At 37.5% G+C, this 20,563-nt stretch overlaps 1 protein-coding gene across 1 annotated transcript in view; it reads right to left on the bottom strand.

Annotated features, from left to right (window-relative positions):
- The window catches only part of LOC149066984 (centrosomal protein of 120 kDa-like), a 61,540-nt gene extending 43,439 nt beyond the window's left edge, over positions 1-18,101 (bottom strand). Inside the window, exons 1-4 of the mRNA XM_089253042.1 lie at positions 17,994-18,101; positions 11,570-11,646; positions 6,281-6,552; positions 1,749-2,132 (exon numbers count right to left, since the gene is read on the bottom strand). Coding sequence (XP_089109168.1) covers positions 1,749-2,132; positions 6,281-6,552; positions 11,570-11,609 — 696 coding nt within the window. The 5' untranslated portion in view covers positions 11,610-11,646; positions 17,994-18,101. The remainder of the gene's footprint in view (positions 1-1,748; positions 2,133-6,280; positions 6,553-11,569; positions 11,647-17,993) is intronic.
- Between the last annotated feature and the right edge of the window lie 2,462 nt (positions 18,102-20,563).

The raw sequence follows: 20,563 nt of genomic DNA, 5'->3' as shown, positions 1-20,563 counted from the left end.
CACACACACACAGAAACTATTACCCACAATTCAAAAGTGTAACAATCGGTGTTGTAGCGATCAAATGCCCAGAAAATGTGCGGTAAAGATTGGCATCACAGACGTTTTCTAGAACATCCTGGATCTCACTATTAAAAAATTCCTGTATTTTGTATAGAGCAGTACAGAAGGCCAGAACTGTTTTTCGAAAGCAGTTCCTCTAAAATCGTACTGAAGAGCTGCGTTCATCATACGCGTTGCCCTTGCACAAAAGAAAACGTTCATGCGCTCTTGATCATGCAACTGTGCGTTAGCGATCAAAACAATTATAAGAGTAAGAAATAAAAATAAACGAGTCTGAATGTCAGGTAAAATAAAGATATGTGGAAACAAAACTGTTAATTTTGCATGGGCTGTGCAACTTCAACATGCGATTAATGTAAAGAATAATGAAAAATAAAACTGCTCATGCTCATCATAAATCCCACTTATCAGTAAGAAATCAATGTTTATATTTGACAGAATCATATTACAGACTTTTTCATTCTTAATTTGACGTGCTTATTATACATCTTTGTCATATTATGGGATAACTGAAAAATGTTTTTGGACTGAATAGAGTAAATAATGTATACTAAATCTTATTTTTACTGAATTACATCATTTTTTAGCGCACTTTGAAGCTCATTTTACATTCATAAACAAATATAATTTTCCATTATGAATATGCAATTGACAACATTGAATAAGAGTGGAAGGAAACCCCAGAAATCGAAAATAAATCCCTGTTTTCGCTATGAAACACCGTTTTTTCACAGTGTGGGTCAATTTGACCCAGTCCGCGGTTCTAGGTATACCAAAAGTGCCGCGGTTTTAGTGTTAAGACCTTGTTTTGGGTCGTGACCGATAGCTCAACAATCACTGGTTGTATAAGTGGATTTGCACCACCCATCTTGGAAGCATCAAATTTGAGTGGTGATGGTGACCCATAGATCAATAATCGCTGGCTGTAAATGGATTCATATGATCCCTATCCTGAAGTATGTGGGCGGAGGCCATGAAACAGATGTGATGCATTTGAGCAAAAAAAAATGAGATTGAAAAAAAGTGTGACACTTTACTGCTTCTAAAATTTAGTAAGACTTCCCCCAGACAACAGAGAGGGTAAAACCACTTTAAAGCATGGGCCTCATAAAAATGAAATCTGGTCAAAATTTTTAATGCAAATTGAAAGGTACAAATTTATAGTCAAATAAGAGGGAGTACCTTGGAAAAATCACTTTCCTGGGGCCTATGATGCTCTTAAGAGTGAGGATCAGGGCAATCTTAACAGGACCATGGAAGGCTTTCCTACCCATGGTCATCTTAAGAGCATCATGGGCCCCTGGGCTAACTGATTTTTCTGAGAGGCCCTACCTTGAAAATTATCAAACAGTTAAGGCCAGGCATGACACCTCCTGGTCAGCCCATGCATTAATTGGCACTGCCCCTACCTAGCCTCACATCCTGCAGCTGATTTCCCCTTTAAAAAGTCTCACCACAGAAAGCAACAAGCCTATAATGGTACAATTACTCAATCATTGCACTTTACTCATAGTTAGAAAAAGCTGATGACAGATGGCAGCACTACACATAACAAGCATTATATAGTAAGAAACTTCATGTAAGGTCCACAACATTTGCACCATATTTCAACATGTACCACTTCATTAGAAATTCTGCAGAAAAATGCATCAATATGGCATATTTAAACCCCTTTTTTCATTTACCTTATTCAGATTTGCTGCAAAGGCCAGCGTTACGGAAAAAACGAAATTCTCATTGCACAAGTCTTGTGGTCCAATTCTATAGCAAGAAGATTCGGGAAGCAGAACGGGTTTGAAAAAATTGGAAGATGAAGAGCAACTGGCTTCAGGAAGCGGCTTTTCCACATTTTTCACTATTGAATCAACTGAGCCATTCTTTTTAAGTTGCTTTATTTCATTTATGGTGTAAGTACGTGCAAAGTTTGTTGAATTCTCTCTCTGCGCATCCATAGAATTTTGAGTATTCTTTTGGGCAACACTGTCACTTTTTTCCAAGAACAGCTTTATTAATACTTCAGGTTTATCTCTTTGGTATTTACAGTTGAGTAATGGCAACCATCGGCAAACCTACAAAAAAAGGGAGAAAAAAATTAAAGTCATGCTGTTTCCTTGATTTTTCGTGTCATCATTACATGATCAAAGTTCCTTAACGACAGCATACTAAATGTCAGAAAATTTGATTTTTCATGTCACAATATCTAATGTTTCATGTTTCATGTAAAACCCGGGCCCTTCAAAATGTTCATATGACCCATTGTATAAGTAAATACGCCGCTGTGGTGGTCGAGTGGTTATAGTGACAGACTCGCGATGCGAGGATCCGGGTTCGAACCCCACAGTGGTGGTCGGCTGAAGTTGGTTTTCTGTGGTTCCCAACTTCAAGGCGCAAATGCGAGCCGATCTCCCCGTTAAAAAGTCTCGCCACAGAGAGCAACAGTCCTACAACGATAAATCATTCAATCATAACACTTCACTCATAGTTAGAAAAAAACTGGTGGCAGATGGCAACACTACACATAACAAGCATTACACAGAAACAAACTTTACGTCAGGTTGCACTACACGTACACACACATTGGTTGGGGGTTCCGCGGGTGGGGGGTGCATGCGTGGTGTAGCAGTAGTAAATAGGGCCTCCAAAAAATGGCTCGGGGATCCATTATGTTCTTAAGTCAGCCACCTTGTTGGGCAATTTGCCTGTTGTGGCGTTGTATTTGTATTTGTAAATGAAACTTCAGTTATGACATTGAGAATTTTATTAGTAGCATTTTGTTCAAAACTATAATTTTACAAGGGTAAAGTTAGACAGGTGGCTTTGAAAGTTTAAGCTGTAATTTCCAAGAGCACTGACAAATTTCAGGGACCAACGTGATAGAACACTAGATTTGACCGCCTTTTCCCCTTTTTTAGTCATTTGCTCACATTTCGGATGGGGGGGGGGCAGATCCCCAAATCTCCCCTCCCCTCTCGTAATGGCCTTGGGGAGGGGGTCTCAAAAGTAAGAGTATATATTTTCTGGAGGAGACAGGGGAAGATTACTTCTGTCTGCTACCTCCTGGTATCCATACATTACAATTCTGCAAATCAGTTGGCCAAGCAGCATGAACTTTCATCATTGAGAGCCTCGCTTTTTTTCTTTTCAATTAAAGGATAACTGAAATGTTGACTAAGACTTTCTCAGGGCAAAAGGTCATCTTTGGCAAAAGTTTTTTTTATTTTTCCTTAATTTTTCTTGCTGGGGCAGAATTAGAAGGTATCAACCACCATAGGCATAAACTTCTGTTAGGCCTCTTCCGAATATCTCAATCTTTCCTTGGAGCTCATGTGCACTGAACAGGACATGGAGGGTCGGACCCCCAAAGCAGAATGTTTAGCACTGTTCTGCAACGAGTCCTCAGCTGACTGGAAATGTTCTGCGGTAAAAATCCCCATACATGTAACAGTGTTTTTTCGCACTTTTTCTTAAAATTTGATCAAACTGTTCTGCAGTAGCGGTAATTGTTCTGTGATGTACGTTGCAGATTTTCGCACATTCTACTTTTCGGGGTCGGACCTAACTCAGGCCAAGAACATGAGCTCCAAGGAAAGATTGAGATATTCATTGTCTCTGTAGTCTAGTGTGTTCACCCGGAAAGTGAAAGAACGTGGGTTGGATTCCCTGCAGGGGCAGTTAAATTTTCTTTCTTTCCAAAATATATCTTCGCATCAGCCAGCTGTTAAAAAACCTTCGTATGGATAGCAGAGAGTGACATCGTCCTCAGACAAGAATAAAAGCATTTAATTAATGTATTAACAGAGCTACGCGAGAAATTTATAATATGGAATAAAATTTTTGGCACAGATCAGAAAATTTAAAATACAGTAGAGTCTCACTTATCCGACATAAACAGGATGAAAAACGTCAAATAAGCAAAAATGTCGGATAATAGGGAGGTGTTAAGAAAAAGCCTATTAAATATCAAACTATATTATAATTTTACACATTACAAAACCAATAATCATGTTTTACATCAAAACCATGGAAAAAATTGATTGAAAAAATGAACTGACCTGACAGTTGCAGAATATTCTGAAGTTAAATAGAGTACTTAAAAAGTTCAGTCCTGTAATGACATAACAGATGTCATTGATGCGCTATAACGCGTCAAATACCCGGAATTTCAGAAAATGACTCATAAAAATTTTGTTTACGCATCCTCCGGGACGAGTTCTTTCCTAGTTCTAAGTAGAAAAAAGAGAAACCTCCCCAACCTTTTTTTCCCTTTTCTTCTTTTTACCGTTTATCATGATTGCGCGACCTAGAAAAAGTGGTTTTACTACTTTGCACACTGTACTGCATTGATATACACACAGGTTGTTGACGAGTAAGATGAGGGATATCTAGTTGCTTCCCTGAATGAGGAGTCATGTAACTGTCAAATTTTGGAGTTTTATTCCTCTGCAGATTTTCTCCTTCCTGGTTACATATCGGAAATTATGGTACTTTTTTTATGGTGCATTTTTTTTTTTTAAATCGTAAAGGATTGAAACGCCCGCTAAAATTGTAAAACTTCCCCGAGATCGTGGAAAAAAACTAAATCTGTAAATACTTGACCTTGAATATCACCACAGTTTTGTCATCTAGCTGCAATGTGGTTATCACCGTTTCGCATCGTGAAAATCATGGGTGTGTACGCAGAATCGGCTTTTGGAGGGGCACAAGGATCTAATTCTTCACAGAAAGTTTGGGTCACTAACACTCGAAAACAATTTTAAATTCACAGATAGTGTAAAAGAAATTATTTTATTGCAATATTTTAATTCTCTACAAAAACATTTCTATTTTTTTATCTTTGAGGAGGAGGGAAAGGAAGAAGCCCGTTATAACCCACCCCAAAACTTTGCTTTTGGTGAAAATCCGAGTTTGGAACCCACAATTGTGCAATGGTAATCGGCGTGAAAATATGGGATTTTTTATTAGGTTTTCAAATTTTCCGTTGGCCGTTTCTTTGAAAAAACTTCTGGCTGCCACGGCACACAGATTTACAAATATGTACACATTAAACTTCAAATGCACGCATTAACAGTTTGGAAAATAGATAGGATAGATACAGGGCCGCAACTGGGAGGGTGGCGGGACAGGCGGGTCTAGTGTCCTGGGCTCTGGCCTACAAGGGGGGAGGCACCAAATTCATCCTTTATAAAAATTGCTTCTACATTACATGGCTGCGCCAAAATGTGTACTAGCCCTGTTTGAGAAAGTATCTAGTTGGGGCGCTACATAGATGGCACCACCTACTGAACACAAAACACGCCAAATGCTGGCACACATACACATACGCACACTGTTAAGCAGGGTTTTCCTAGGAGTAGAACTTTTGCGCCGTGTGTAGCGTGAAAACGCTGATTGGTTAAAAAACATGAATTTCAAGTTTTTAACCAATCAGCGATTTCACACTGCACGCACCATAGAAAACCTTTTCCTAGGAAAACCTGGCTTTAAGTTTCTCAAACACAAATTGGACATAGCTCCCACATTCAAGTGTGAAAATATGACACAGCTAAATGGCAACAGATCAGAGTGGTGGACCATCAGGGACAGAAAATAAAATCATTTTACCAAGAAAACAAAAGTATCTTAGGCAGAGATAGACTAGGAAGTCTTGGGGCATGATGATGATATCAATTCATATATACATATACACATTAGATCTGTCCACTCCACTTTGATGGGTCCTACTGTAACTCCGCCCATGCAAAGTATGAATAGGGAATCAGAAGTGTCTGAGAAAGAATCTAATTTGCTTTAAATTTGATCAGAAGATATTGGAAGTACTAAGATTTTTTTAACGAAATATAAAATCAATCAGAAAGGAATTTATAGATGGATTTATTAGTAAATATATAAATGCGTACATCCAACTGTTAATTAAAGTGGATCCTATTAATATAACGTTTTCAAAAAACCGTCATAAAAAACGTTGTAAATAGGAAAAGGCTTTAATCAGGAAATCTTAGAGAATTACTTATTGTTAGGACCATGAAAATAAGTTGTACTAAGTGGAAAAATAATGTTATAAATGGGGGGAAACATTATGAGCGGGATCAACTGTATATTAGCTAAATATTATGAGCTTAAATAATGAAAGCAAACTGATTTCATCCGATCCTTAAACAATTTTAAATATTGAAATTGTGATGTTAGAATGCATAACAGATAATACAAAGCATGAGACCTGAGGTTTTTCCTGGGCCAGTCTCAAGTCGAGTATTACATAACCGATGGATTCCTTCCGCAAGAGCTCCATGTCAACTGCATACCATATGAGTTTAATAGGAGTCCTCTGGAGTCTATGCATTTGCAAGCCCTTTTTGTCCACCTCCCATCCGAATTCTGTGCTGAAACTTGGAAAAGTGACATGAGGTACTGGGTCTGTGGCCATGACCTCCTTGTCAAATTTCGCCTCGACAACCAATAATTTGTCATGTCGAACAGGAAAGTTTTTACCTAAAAAAATAAAATGGCATGAGAATATAAAACTGCTACTAACTGTATGAGAGAGGAAAGTTGTAAGATAAACATGAATCTTAGCTTATAGAAAAATGCATACCATGAATCAGGGGCTGGAAAAATCTCTAAAAATTTCCATGTCCGAATCAATATTTGATATGCTAGCATTGGGTATGTGGTTGAAAAAAATACATGCCCCATAAAAAGTTTTACAAGACACAGGCATGTTGGGAAAGATCAACTGGATCTGTCTAGCCCTGCAGTGAATCCCACTGAACATATCATTGGAACTATATACATTGGTTGTAATAACATATTGATGGCTTTGTTCAAGAAGGCAAATCAGAAAATTGCATTTTTGCCATGGGAAAAGTGTAAAATGCCTCTACAGATTGCAAAACAGCAACAGCTTCCAACTCTGCTCATACACTCCCTACCAGTGTTCGCTAATACGCATCTGGATCCTCCCTTGATGGGTTACATGCCTGGTTCGAAATATCCTTAGTTAAAGTAGACAACAAGAAGGAAATAGAAACAAGTTTTTTTTTTCACATTGATCACTTTATTACATTTGATAGTTTGGTAATTTTACATTTACAATTTAATTCAATTTTTTTTTGTTTAAAAAAAACCTTACGTTAAAGTCATCAATTCAAAAAAAAAATTTGTTCTAGTAGAAGTAGGTGGGTCTCACCTATGGAAGTCCATATTCAGCAGAATATCACTTTTCCAGTCATAAACCAAGGCAGTGTTCTAGTTGTGAACATGGTGCAGATCCAGCCACGTTGGTTGAACGAACCAAGGAATTGGGTCCTGCTGTTCAAGGTAATAGCATCCAGTTTCAGGTAGATCTCCTTGTGATCATCGATGAATGGCACTCGTTAGCTGTCAGATCGATGATGTATGAGAACTGGACGCTTCAGTCAGCAACATGTCAATAGCTTCATCAGGAAACCTCTCAGGGTTTTGTTACCATGAATTCACTCTGACGTAGCAGCTCTAAACTACCACTTCAAATTCCTCTGACTTCAGATCTGAACATTCTCCGACTTAGACATCACCTTATACAGGGTGTTGCCTTGAAGTGGCAACAAACTCAGAGGGGTGATATTAGGCATAAGAGTAACAAAAATTGTCGTAGAACATGGCATTGCAAACCATGTTTAGTTGGTGAAAATCACAACATTGGACTGTGCTGCATAGGCTGTATTGTAACCAGCTGTCAAGTAAACGGTTTTTGTACTTATTTATTTTAATTATTTATTATTATTTATTTTATTTTTTGTACTCATTATTGTACTTTATTTTGTACTCCACAGGCTGTGTTGTAATCATGTTGCCAAATAATTTTTTTTCCACTTATTATGGGCCTTATTGTCCCACATAACGTCCCATCCTTCCCTTCATAAATATTTTTACAATTTTCATGACTAAACATGGTTTGTGATACCATGTTCTATCCCTTTAAGACCACAGAATTTTTGAAAACATGAATGTTTGTTATTAAAACATGAATGTTAGTCTTAAAGGGCTATGGCAATTTTTGTTCCTTTTGTTGGCTAATATCACCCCTCCTTGAAGTTAGTTGACACTTCAAGGGCATCACATCAGCGATGGAGTGAATTGTGTACACATTGGAATATTCCTGGCATTTCATGAACGTTTTCAGCTGTTACGCTAATTCAGGCTACAAGGTGACTCGACGGCCATCTCGTAAATGACGCTTTTTAACTGTTCCCAGAGAAAAAAAATCGAGATAGGACAGATTGAGATATCTGGGAGGTCAATTTACAGGCCCACCGTGGCCAATCCATCTGTTCAGAAAGGCAATGTCCAGGTAGTTCCACACAATCTTTAGGAAATGTGCTGGTGCTTTGTCATAATCGCTCAAAGATTTGCTAGTACATTTTGTAGTAAATCAGGCAGAATCTGCAGAAGGACGAATAGCAGCTGAATGGCAGGTTCTGCAAAAAAGCAACGTTTCATCCTCTTCAGAGAAAGCACCCTCTTGTGATTCCCTCTTACTTTCTGACCCAACATTATATGATGAAAGTTGAGTTATGGCGAGTTCTAACCATCAGTTTAGTTACAATACCCCATGGGTATCATGAATATGCTGACAAAACATGTTACAGTTACTGAATAAGTGACTATTATACAGAATTTTCTAATTTCTTAGGGTTTATAGACTAACTAGCTATAATAACCGGCGCTGCCCGGGTTTTCTTCAATTAGGCTTTTTGGATCATGCGATATCTCCCTCTTGCTTTGAGGGACATGCTAACCGTGTCTAAGTTAACCAATATGGCGTCTTCCTGCGCGACCCCACGCGCTTCCTGGCGGAAAACCCCACAAAATTTCCACATTTCTACAGTAAAATCGGCAATTTTAACACTGATTTCTATGGGGATCATCCTTTGCCTCACCCTCAAAGTGATGCTGATAATGATTACAGCATCTATACAGAAAGTCTTATTACTGGAAGGATTGAAAAAGTGACAAAACATTATAAAGGCATAAACTATTATACATATGGTAACAGGATTAGAGAAATGACAAACCATTGTAAAGGCATATACACGTCTGAAACGCATTGCTAGGGAACCACGGTAACCAAAGTAAACGTTCCGAAAGTGATTGTTGAGGCCCAAAAACCATTGTTGCCCTACGGTTTTTTGCCCATTTGGGACATTTGCCCTGCTCTGGCAAAATTTTAAAGTAGCCTATCGTTTAAGTCAGGTCCCATTTGGTATATATGCAAAATTTGACGACGATCGATCTAAAATTGTAGATTTGTATAGAGAACACACACACACACACACACAGACAGAAAATCAATTTTATATATAGACTAGCTGATACCTGGCGACGTTGCCCGCCCTGTAAAAAATTTACATATATATAGCTTATTAATTATTTCTTAATCAAAATATTTCTGCATTAAGTAAGAAAAGATTACTTTCATTTTTAAATATTTTAATTAAAAACTTCAGGCAATCGCTTGTGAATACACAATATTTTTGTTTGTCCATCTGGTGTGTAGATGTACAAATTTTTAGGATTACCAACACGCGAACAGGCGACGTAAAGCTGTCCGTGTGAAAAACAGAGCTCAAGTAGGTTGATACCTGCCACTACTAATAACTGGCCTTGCGCTTTGTTGATTGTCATGGCAAAAGCTAAACGAATCGAGAACTGTAATTGCTTGAAAGTGAATGGCATTTCTTCAGTGATAATTGGGTACATGGAATGAAGACGTCTTCTCCTCCAGCACATTCAGTTAGAATCGTTGCTTCAATGATGTAATTGTGCAATTTCTTCACGCAGAGTCTGTTGCCATTGAAGAGTATCGGTATCTCCAAATTTTTTAAAATCATTATAGGTGCTCCGACTTTGAGGGTGAAGTTGTGTGGTGGCACACCCGGAATATCCAAAGAGTTCAGAAATTCTGCAGGGTACAGAACTGCCTGCGCTGTGTCTGTGACAGTGTCAACTGATTTGTAAGATGTGGAGTCTCCCGGAATAATTTTTAGGATTTTTCCGTTGATCTTGTTCTCACTGTCATTTTTCGATGCCAGAATCGCTTTCTCACAAAGCGACTCATGGTTTTGGTGATTTTGTTGAATGTTTGGGAAGACTTTGTCTGCAAGTTCTTGAACTGAGTTTATATATATAAGAACTGACAAAATCCATTTGGGAACGTTACCAGTCCACTTCTTGGGTCTACGTGAATTCTTCCATTGCCAAGTTTGATCAACTGATGTGAAAATGATAGCAGTGCTGAGTCATTTTGCAGTTGAACTCACATGTTGGTGGATAATGATAATTTTTTAGCTTCATGCCAGAGATGATTTGAGGCAGGCATTGAGTTCATCAGGTTGACGTTGAACATTCTTATTCCCAGTTTTGTCATCGTAGTTGTTGTTCTCTGTTGTTAGCGACGTCATACGTCCAACTTGTGCAGCGAATATTATTCAAACGCCTTTTAAGCATTTTTTAAATTGAAACTATACCTCTACGATGGGCAGTTGATGAGATAAAGGCAGCATTGTCACTTATAGGGCACCCTGTATATAGGCTAACCGAAATACCCGGCGCTTCGCGGGTTTTCTTCAATTACTGGGAGGATTGGAAAGGTTACAAACCGTTATAAAAGAATAAACTGTTATAATGACAGAATTAAAGGTGTGACAAACCATTGTAAAGGCATATATACACGTCTGAAACGCATTGTTGGAAACCACGGTAACCAAAGTAAACATTCCGAAAGTAATTGTTGAGGCCCCAAAACTATTGTTGCCTGACAGTTTTTTGCCCATTTCGGGCATTTGCCCAGCTCTGACGAACTTTTAAAGTAGCCTACGGTTCAATCCCGGACCTGTTTGGCATATATGCAAAATCTGGCGACGATCGGTCTAAAACTGTAGATTTGTATAAAGAACATACATACATATACTTTCACATTTATATATAAGATTTCTTAGTAATTATGTAATGCACTTAGCTTAATTATATTCATTTTAAATTTGTTACACGTGTTAATTCCTTAGTATTGATGGGTTACTTTGCAACTTTTCTCTACCAGTAAGTAAACTACTTAGCAATGAACGTAACTAAACCTAGTTATACTGGTAAATTAAATTTTTTTGTCAGTGAATCTTTGGATTGAACATGGTTTTAGAAATCAATTCAATTGATTCACAGTGAATGATGGGGGAGAGAAACCTATTTATTTATTTATTTTTGAAAGGGGGCCCCACTTTCTCTCAAGGGACCCGTGTAATTAGAATAGAGCAGCATCTCTGTATTTGTGTAAACAAAAGAATAAATATTTCTGGTGAATAAATAGAAAATTGTTCCAGAAGTGTTTTTGACTTTCTTGAAGCCTCCTTGCAGTAGATATAGACATGAACAACAGTGCATACATCAATTACAGATTTCCATCATATAAAAACTGTAGATAGTTGGAAATTATAAAATCCTATCATGCAAGAACATATTACTACTAACTTACCTTCCAATATGGCAACAACGATCATAGCAGAAATACCCATTCCATAATTTTAGGAATCGCCCATCAATCAAAACAGCCTGCAAATAATAGAAGAGTTTTATTTTGAAATGCCATTTGATCAAACAAGTTTTTTAGGTAGTATACATACAATAAACAAGTTATCAAACAAGGAGGATAGATCGCGACACACTTAACAAATCTAAATTTTGGATTTTATCAGATATAGGATGTAGAGATCGGAAGAATATTCGGTTAGGTACAATTCTGTATTTAGCCGAATATCTGTGAAAATCTAAATACATCAAACTGATTTTAAAAAATTATATTAATTAACATTTTTTGCATGAATTAAAAATTTACTGATTATATTCATTATGTAGTGTATATCTCGTACATGAAAGACGTTATATGATGTTTCTAGGATACAGAACACATGCCATTGAAAATATAATCCCACTGCAATAAGGTGAAAGTGAGCATGAATTGCACACATTAATTTCACTACTAAAGAACGTACAGTGACTAATGAACACCTCCGCTTAAGAACTTTTCGGCTAACAAAGACTTCTCTCAATGTTTTTCTTCCTAACCTAACAAATATAGAATGTCAGCTAACAGACATTTCAAATTCATATAGATGCATCAGCAGTGTCGTCTTAAGGCATGGCCCGGGGGCCTCAAGCAAAGAAAGGTCTCACAAAAATGTGATCTGGTTGAAATTTGTTTGGTAGGGAATCAGGAAAATGAATTGGCAGGGGCGTCCATGATACTCTCAAGACAGCCCTGTGCATCAGCTCTCATAAAACAGCTGCATCATGAACAAAATTTTCATGCCAATGAAAATGAATGAATCCAATAAGTAACTGTCACCTGAGCCAGATTAATATGTAACAAAAATTATGTTAATAGTCATTATTTATCATTTATTATGTTACTTTTTGCCTGTAAATAGCCATTAATGCATTTTTCTGTAAATTTCACCAAATTAACAAACTTGGCAAGTCTGACAACAGCTTCGAGGATTTAGCGAAGTCACAGCACAAAGAGAAGTGTAAAGATCTCGCAAGAACCATGGAGATTGTTGTGGAAGGTTTCTTTTTCCTATATAGTAGCAATGCCACGACGAAACTATGAGTAATTTTGTTGAATTTTTACAATACAAGATCTCATGTATGTGAGAGAACTCGCTCCCTGTTTAGCGTGCTTCATCAATCGCTGCTTTTGAATACGTATAAATAACTGTTTTGTAAAATAAATCTGTGTTCTGGAAATTGGGGGATTTTCGGGTTTTGCCATCTTGAGTGCTTGTGAGAGACATTATCTGGAAAAATATCTTTCCACCTTGGAATCGCTTCTTTTTCAGAAAGATTTTGAGCCATTTCATGTATAATGAATGATTAAGTTAAGAGAAAATGTGTTCAAAAAAGTCTTAGACTTGAATTGTTTCAGTATATATGGGAATTCTTAATACCAAAGTGAACAGTCTGGACATTCTACGAACTTATCTTCTCCATGTGTATGTGTGAGAGAGAAATGAGGTGACTTTATCACACAGCACAACTCCTCAGGTACATAACACAGCACAACTCCTCACGTACATAACACAGCACAACTTGGTGTACATGAAAAATAAATACAATGCATAAAATGAAAAAATGTTCAGTTTTCCATCATCCTTCGAATTATCCTTGTTCAATTGTGAAGGCTTCTATCTCAGTCGCTTTGGTCAGTTTCTAATTTTTATAGTGTCTTAGGAAAGTTACTTTAAAATTTCACGCAATTCCTCAAATGAAACCACGTTTTGGCGAACAAATGTGATTTTGGAACAAAAATTACTCCAATCCAATTAGTATACTCCAATCTGCATTAGCCAAGGTATCACTGTATTAAGATACTTAAAAAGACAAAAAGGAGTAAAGAACCTATAAAAAGGAAAAACAAGAAAAAGAGTAGTAAATTTTATCATGCGCCACTAGTTGAGAGTATAAATAATTTTTCCAATTAAATGTAAAATTACGACAAGTGTTGCAAATATTATTTAAAATACAATATATATACAGTTGAAGCTCATTCTAACCAACCCCACATTATAACGACCACTGCCTTACAACAACCGGTATGATAAGTCCCAAATATTTTCATAAAATGACTATCACATATGTTTTACTTTCGATATAATGACCCTTTTAATATAACGTCTTTTTTGACAGAATGAAGGGGATCATTATATCTAGCGTCATTCGTGTTTATATATATATATATATATACCAGGTGTACAAGTATGAAACGCGGATTTCAGAAAACAGATGGTGCACCAATGCAGTTTGTGCTATAAAGATTTGACACTGCGCCATTTTGTTGTGTCATCAACAAGTGTCAGACGCGCACGAGTGATAATTAGGAAAAATTTGTGCATAGTGTTGTGTTCAATATGTCAAAATTTATACCGAACAAAGAGCATTCGCAGACAGCATTAATTTTTTGTTTTCATTTGAAGAAAACTGCTGCTGAATCATACCGATTACTTGGAGAAGCCTATGGTGAACATGCTCCATCGCAAGATACGTGTGAACGATGGTTTCGGCATTTCAAAAGTGGTGACTTCGATGTTGCAGACAAGGAACATGGAAAACCGCCATAAAAATAAGAAGATGTGGAACTGCAAGCATTGTTGGACAAAGATGACACGCAAACACAAAAACAACTCGAAAAGCAATTGGGCGTTAGTCAAGAAGCTGTTTCCAATCGCAATGCACCATGACAATGTTCAATGTTTCATTACATACGGCAAAAGCGGTTCGCGGTACATTGGAAGCACTCAGCTGGGAAGTTCTACCCCATGCGGCTTACTCACCAGACTTGGCTCCTTCCGATTACCACTTGTTTGCATCGATGGGTCACGCACTTGCTGAGCAGCGCTTTGGTTCGTACGAAGATGTGAAAAAATAGCTCGATGAATGGTACGCAGCAAAAGGGGAAGATTTTTACTGGCTTGGTTTTCACAAATTGCCCGAAAGATGGGAAAAATGTATAACAAGCAATGGAGCATACTTTGAATAAAGCACTTTTTATCATTCTTCCGAATTTAACATGTTTTTTTTTTTGAAAAAAATCTGCATTTCATACTTGTACATCTGGTATACACTGTTTGCTATGTACCCTGTATAAAATAAAAATTTAAAGTTTTACACGGATACCCTGTGCTCAAAAACGCAATTCGGAAGTTGTTGCCCTGTCTCTCCTAATCCCAACAAAAAAAACTCCACATTTTTAAATGCAATATTCACTGCGATATTTAAATTCGAAAAATGGGGGAACGTTGGGAAAAAACAGCTTTAAATACGGATAAACTTCCCAACTTCCTTCCATTTTTCAAATCTGAATATCTCTGCAAATCTTGCACTTAAAAATGTGGAGTTTTTTTGTTGGCGTTGAGAGAGACGGGACAACAACTTTCTAATTCAGTTTTTACGATCAGGGTGTTTGCGTAACATAAGTGCCAATTCACAGAATTGAAAAATCTGTAGTTTATCCTGTGATGACACATTCCTATCAAAGAAAGCATGTCAAACAAATAAAAGGGAAAAATCAGGGACTTTTTTAAAATTGCAATCGGTGACCATATATAAATCCTGGTTTTTTTGGGTTTTTTTTGCATTTTTCCCTGTACTGATTTTTTTAGCAATAATTACCCACTTTGCTTGCCTTAATCATCATATTTGGTGACAATTGCCAATTTTTCTCACTTGAAATCCTGATTCCCTATATTTTTCCTGAGAAAACGGGGTCAGTCTAAAGTTGCAAGGACTGGAAGAGAGTTCTTAAGGGATTTTCCATTCAAACAAAGCTCAATTTGAGGACTTTTAGGGATTTTTCTATGAAGATACGAAAAATCGGAAGAATTGGATTTCCAACCGGAAGATTTTAATAAGGCTGAAAAATTGGAAGGCTTCTGGGTAAATTGGAAGCATTGGCACCTATGGTATAAGTTGACATTTTTACTTTAATAAAATAAAATCTATACACCCCCTTTCAACAAGTGAATGATGTATCTACATTATACAAATATGACAGCCAGAACAGACAAAATGCCCAACAAGGTGGCTGAAAAAAAAAGATGCCCATAAAAAATATGACGTCGAATATGTATCTGAACTGTATCAAAAATACAGCAATGCAATAGCAGCAATAAAAAACCAATAATTATGATTAAATATAAATATACTGCCCATAAAAAATTATGGTTGTCTTTTTAATAAAGTATGGATAGCTTATCCCACTATGCCTATTATACTTCTTTTTAAACGTGCCAATTGTATTCAAATTCATGACGCGCTCCCAAGGTAAGCTATTCCATTTATTTGCTACTCTATCAGAGAAAAACTCCCTGCGACACACCACAGCCTAGAATTATTGCTTACCAATCTATACTAGTGGCCTCTTCTCAAAGCAGCTGATTGACGGTGCATTAACTCATGGTCCATTTTATCCATACCGTTGAAAATTTTAACTACTTCAATCATATCCCCACCCTGACACATGCGCTCTTCCAATGTAAACATTTTCAAAAAATCAAGTCTTTCTTCATAGTTGAAGCCCTGTGCGCCATCAAGAGCATGCACGGATCTTCTCTGCACTCTCCCTCGACCAAATCTATGTTCCTCTGTAGGTATTTTCTCCAAAACTTGATGGTATACTCTAATACAGCATGAACTAAGCCCCAGAAAAGTGAAAGGATCACTTTAAGAGAAAACGAAAAGCATGAAACTGAGCATTCTATTCGGTTTTCTGGCCATTGCTGAACAGTGTTCAGAAAACCTAAGCCGCTCATTAATAAGAATAACCAAATCGGTGATCCTAGTTGCATCTGGAATAATGCTATCCAACTCGTAAGTGAAGCATGGGTTGTTTGACACAAAATGAGCAATCATACACTTGTCAACGGTTCTATATGTTAGTTGGATATTTTTTCTGATTGGAAATATGCCCTCTGTTATAGCAAACTGAATGTTATAATGGGAGAAATTATTTCACTATAACGAAATTTCGTTATAAATGAATTCCAGGTTTTTGCATTGTTCCTACATAAACTTATCTGAGGGATTAGAAAAGTTTTTGTTATAATGATATTTTTTTATTTATAACGGTATTTGTTAAAACAGGATTCAACTGATATCAGGGCCATCTTAAGAGCATCATTCGCCCCCGGGCCAAGTGGTTTTTCTGAGATCCTACCGGGTAAATTCTAGAATATTTGAACAGGATCTCATTTTTGTGAGGCCCCTCTTCTCTTGATGCCCAGGTGGGCCCATGCGTTAAGACTGCACTGACTCAGCTATATATCACTGTTAAATTTGACTCAGTCTCGTGGCAATCTTTCAATTATCAATTTTTTAGTATTTATTAAAAGAATAAATTGCATAATTAAAATTTAATTTCAATCTAAAATTTTTAAATAGTAAATGTTTTAATTAAAAATGGTCATTTTGTTTATAATTGTGGTGAATCTTAAAAAAATTTATATTTGGCCAAAACATTAACCGAATATTCTGTATTTGTCCCATTCATAAGATGATGGCAAAACTGGCCAGCAGCTGCGATTAGTTGGTAAAATCAGTATATGCTGCTACTGCCACCAGGGACAGAGCCTGGACTACGACTGGCCTTTAAGTATATGCTGCTAAAAAATGTAATTTACAGATACACATTAGCCCACGACTTGACAAATCTTAGGCACTAAGTCACCATAGTGCCAATTTGGCACCCAAAATTTTCAATATGCAATTACTGGATCAGAGTGTAAGGATGCCACAAAATTTTCCGATTTTATTTTAAAATTAAATTTTAAAACTTTCAACTGAAATTTAATCATTCATTCATTTTTTAACAGTTGTTAAAACCTTCACAGAGAGTGTTCACTGATGGGAATGCTTATGGGTAAAAGAGGTTAGGGGTACTGCTAATGTTTTTATATATAACACTGCTCCAAGATACGTTAAAAATTGCATATGTCAACACTTATACACACATATGCAGCAGCTTAAAAAAAATTCCGTCACAACTTTACTCCAAACAATGATAAAAAAACATTTATTCCAGCTCTTGGACGTGAAAAGATGTCCAAAAAGATGTCTTCAACACTTGTTTTTCAAATTTAAAAAAAAAGTGATTTTTATTTGGTGGTATTTATAGGATGACTGAGGTATGTTTCAACCTAAGGAAACGGCATCCGTTGAATTTTAATTAAATTATAATCCCTGTAATAAATAATAATAATTTGTAAACTAATGCGTAGCGCATGAGGCGAGTTCGCAACAAACAATTCCCCTTATTCAAAATTTAAGAGAGAAAAAACGGATTTTCAAGCACTAAAAAAGCCTAAATTACACTTGCGTTCGCGAGATTTAAAAAGTTTGTGCCTTACAACAGTCCATGTCCATTTATATTCAAAGTGACATAAACAACCATGGAGCTTATATTATATCGAGTGTAACATAAGCTCTTCTTCTTCTTCAATTATACAGGGCTTTATGCCTGAGAGCCATTCCCTGTTTGAGGAAAATTTTACTAACACCATAAAATTTGATGGAAAATTGGAAAATTATACTTGCAGACAGCAAACATAAACGAGGAAAAAGTTGATATTCGAACATTATTCCATCTCCTCTTCTCGAGAAAGATAGAAAAAAAGTATGGTTACACGATCGAAATTTCAATCGTAGTCCCTTAGGGGAATTGACGGAGGTGGAGGAGGGGGGGGGGTTAGAATGACTTTACCATTGAGAAGAAATATATTCTGGTCTAAGGTTTTTACCAAAGCTGTATTAAAGATCTTGAGCCACTTTGATCGAGCTTATACACTATCTCCTATATACTGATCGGAGATGAGAACTGGACGCCTCAGTCAGCAACATGTTAATAGCTTCATCAGGAAACCTCTCTGAGTTTCGTCACCAAGAATCTGTATCTATATATAGTAATATAGGAGGTAGTGGCTTATCAGCGACATCATATACAAGGAAATCACTTGACTCGGTGAAAACACAGTTTGTGCCTAGCAATAAATTACTGGAGGAAGTATGACGTCAGCGGTCTCCGCCTTGGCAGTGCTGTGACAATGGTCCGAAACATCATTCGTCGGAATAGCACGTGACTGGGTTAAAACACACGCAATCCCCCTTTATTTTCTAATGGCATAAATTGGAGTTTTTAAACCAAATAACCGAAAGAAATAATTTCAGCATTTATATGAGATAATTCCAAAATCATTGAAAGAGATAATTTCAGTATTAATGAAAGCGGTAATTCCAGAATTAATGAGATATCATTTCAGAATCAGTGAAAGAAATAATTAATAAATCGCTCATAGATGTTGATAGACCTGAGTTGTGCTCGGTTTGAAAGAAACAGTTATGACTTGCTTTCGGCAAAAAGTACGGTGAAGTGCGCTTCTCATGGTCCATATGCAGACTATCGCACTGTATTCCTCATTCAAGTGGGTGGTAATTTGACAAATATCTGACCTCGATAACAACGTACGATTCAGCTGAGCGGTTTGCGACAGCAATCAAAACTATCGACAGGCGGAGATAGACTTGAAAGTCTGAAGGGGACACGGTCATTATTGTTGGAGGCACAATGATGATGATGTCAATTCATATATACATTAGATCAGTCGACTCCACCTTTGACGCTGGGGTCCCGTATCTCCGCCCATATGTTCGTTTCTCTCTCATCGCCGCTGTGGCTGCTGTTGGCCGCTGTGGTGATCGAGTGGTTATAGTGACGGACTCGCGATGCGAGGATCCAGGTTCGAACCCCACAGTGGTGGTCGGCTGAAGTTGGTTTTCTGTGGTTCCCAACTTCAAGGCGCAAATGCGAGCCGATCTCCCCGTTAAAAAGTCTCGCCACAGAGAGCAACAGTCCTACAACGATAAATCATTCAATCATAACACTTCACTCATAGTTAGAAAAACTGGTGGCAGATGGCAGCACTACACATAACAAGCATTACAGAGAAACAAAAAAAACTTCTTCACGTCAGGTTTCACTACACGTACACGCACATTCCCGCATGTACCGATTCGTTGGGGGGGGGGGTGCATGTGTGGTGTAGTAGGTAGGGCCTCCAAAAAATGGCTCGGGGATCAATGATGTTCTTAAGTCAGCCACCTCGTTGGGCAATTTGCCTGTTGTGGCGTTGTATTTGTATCTACTCTCACCATACACTTGCCATTGTCGCATGCTAAAAACCCAGTTCTAGATACTAATTAGTAATTGTAACGAGAAGGCAGCATTGTTATTGCTCTCCCGCCGAATGCTTTTCGGCCGAAAAATGCTCAGTGGTGTAGGAACCATTGTCATAAAGGATTAAAACGCCCGTTAAAATCATTACAAATTTTCCGAGATCGTAGGAAAAAAAAACCAACAACTTAACCTGTATAAAAACTACTTGAATATCCAGTTTCATCATCCAGCCGCTGTGGTGGTCGAGTGGTCATAGCGACGGACTCGCATCGCGGGGACCCGGGTTCGAGCCACACCGTCGCCACAGTGGTGGTCGGCTGAAGTTGGTTTTCTGTGGTTCCCAACTTCGAGGCGCAAATGCGAGTCGATCTCCCCGTTAAAAAGTCTCGCCGCAGAGAGCAACAGGCCTACAAACAGTACAAATATTCAGTCACTACACATCACTCACTTCACTTCTGAGATATAGATGGCAGCACTGAAAAATCATACGCAACACTAGATACGCACTCAGACTGTTAGGTACACACACACTTGCACTTCCATCACAACTCACTAGGTAGTAAATTGCCTATGGCGATAGACCTGAGTTGTGCTCGGTTTGAAAAAAAAAAAGTTTCATCATCCAGTCGCGATACGGTTGTCACCATTTTGCATCACGAAAATCAGGGGTGTGTACGGAGAATTGGTCTTTCAAGGAGAACAAGGATTTCTTCCACAGAAATTTTAGGTCACTACCACTCAAAAAGA

The sequence above is a fragment of the Pholcus phalangioides genome, unplaced genomic scaffold (assembly GCF_987345545.1).
Source record: "Pholcus phalangioides strain wild (caught in Gottingen) unplaced genomic scaffold, Ppha-v1.0 ptg000031l_1, whole genome shotgun sequence".
NCBI lineage: Eukaryota > Metazoa > Arthropoda > Arachnida > Araneae > Pholcidae > Pholcus > Pholcus phalangioides.
This window is presented reverse-complemented; position numbering and strand designations above follow the sequence as displayed.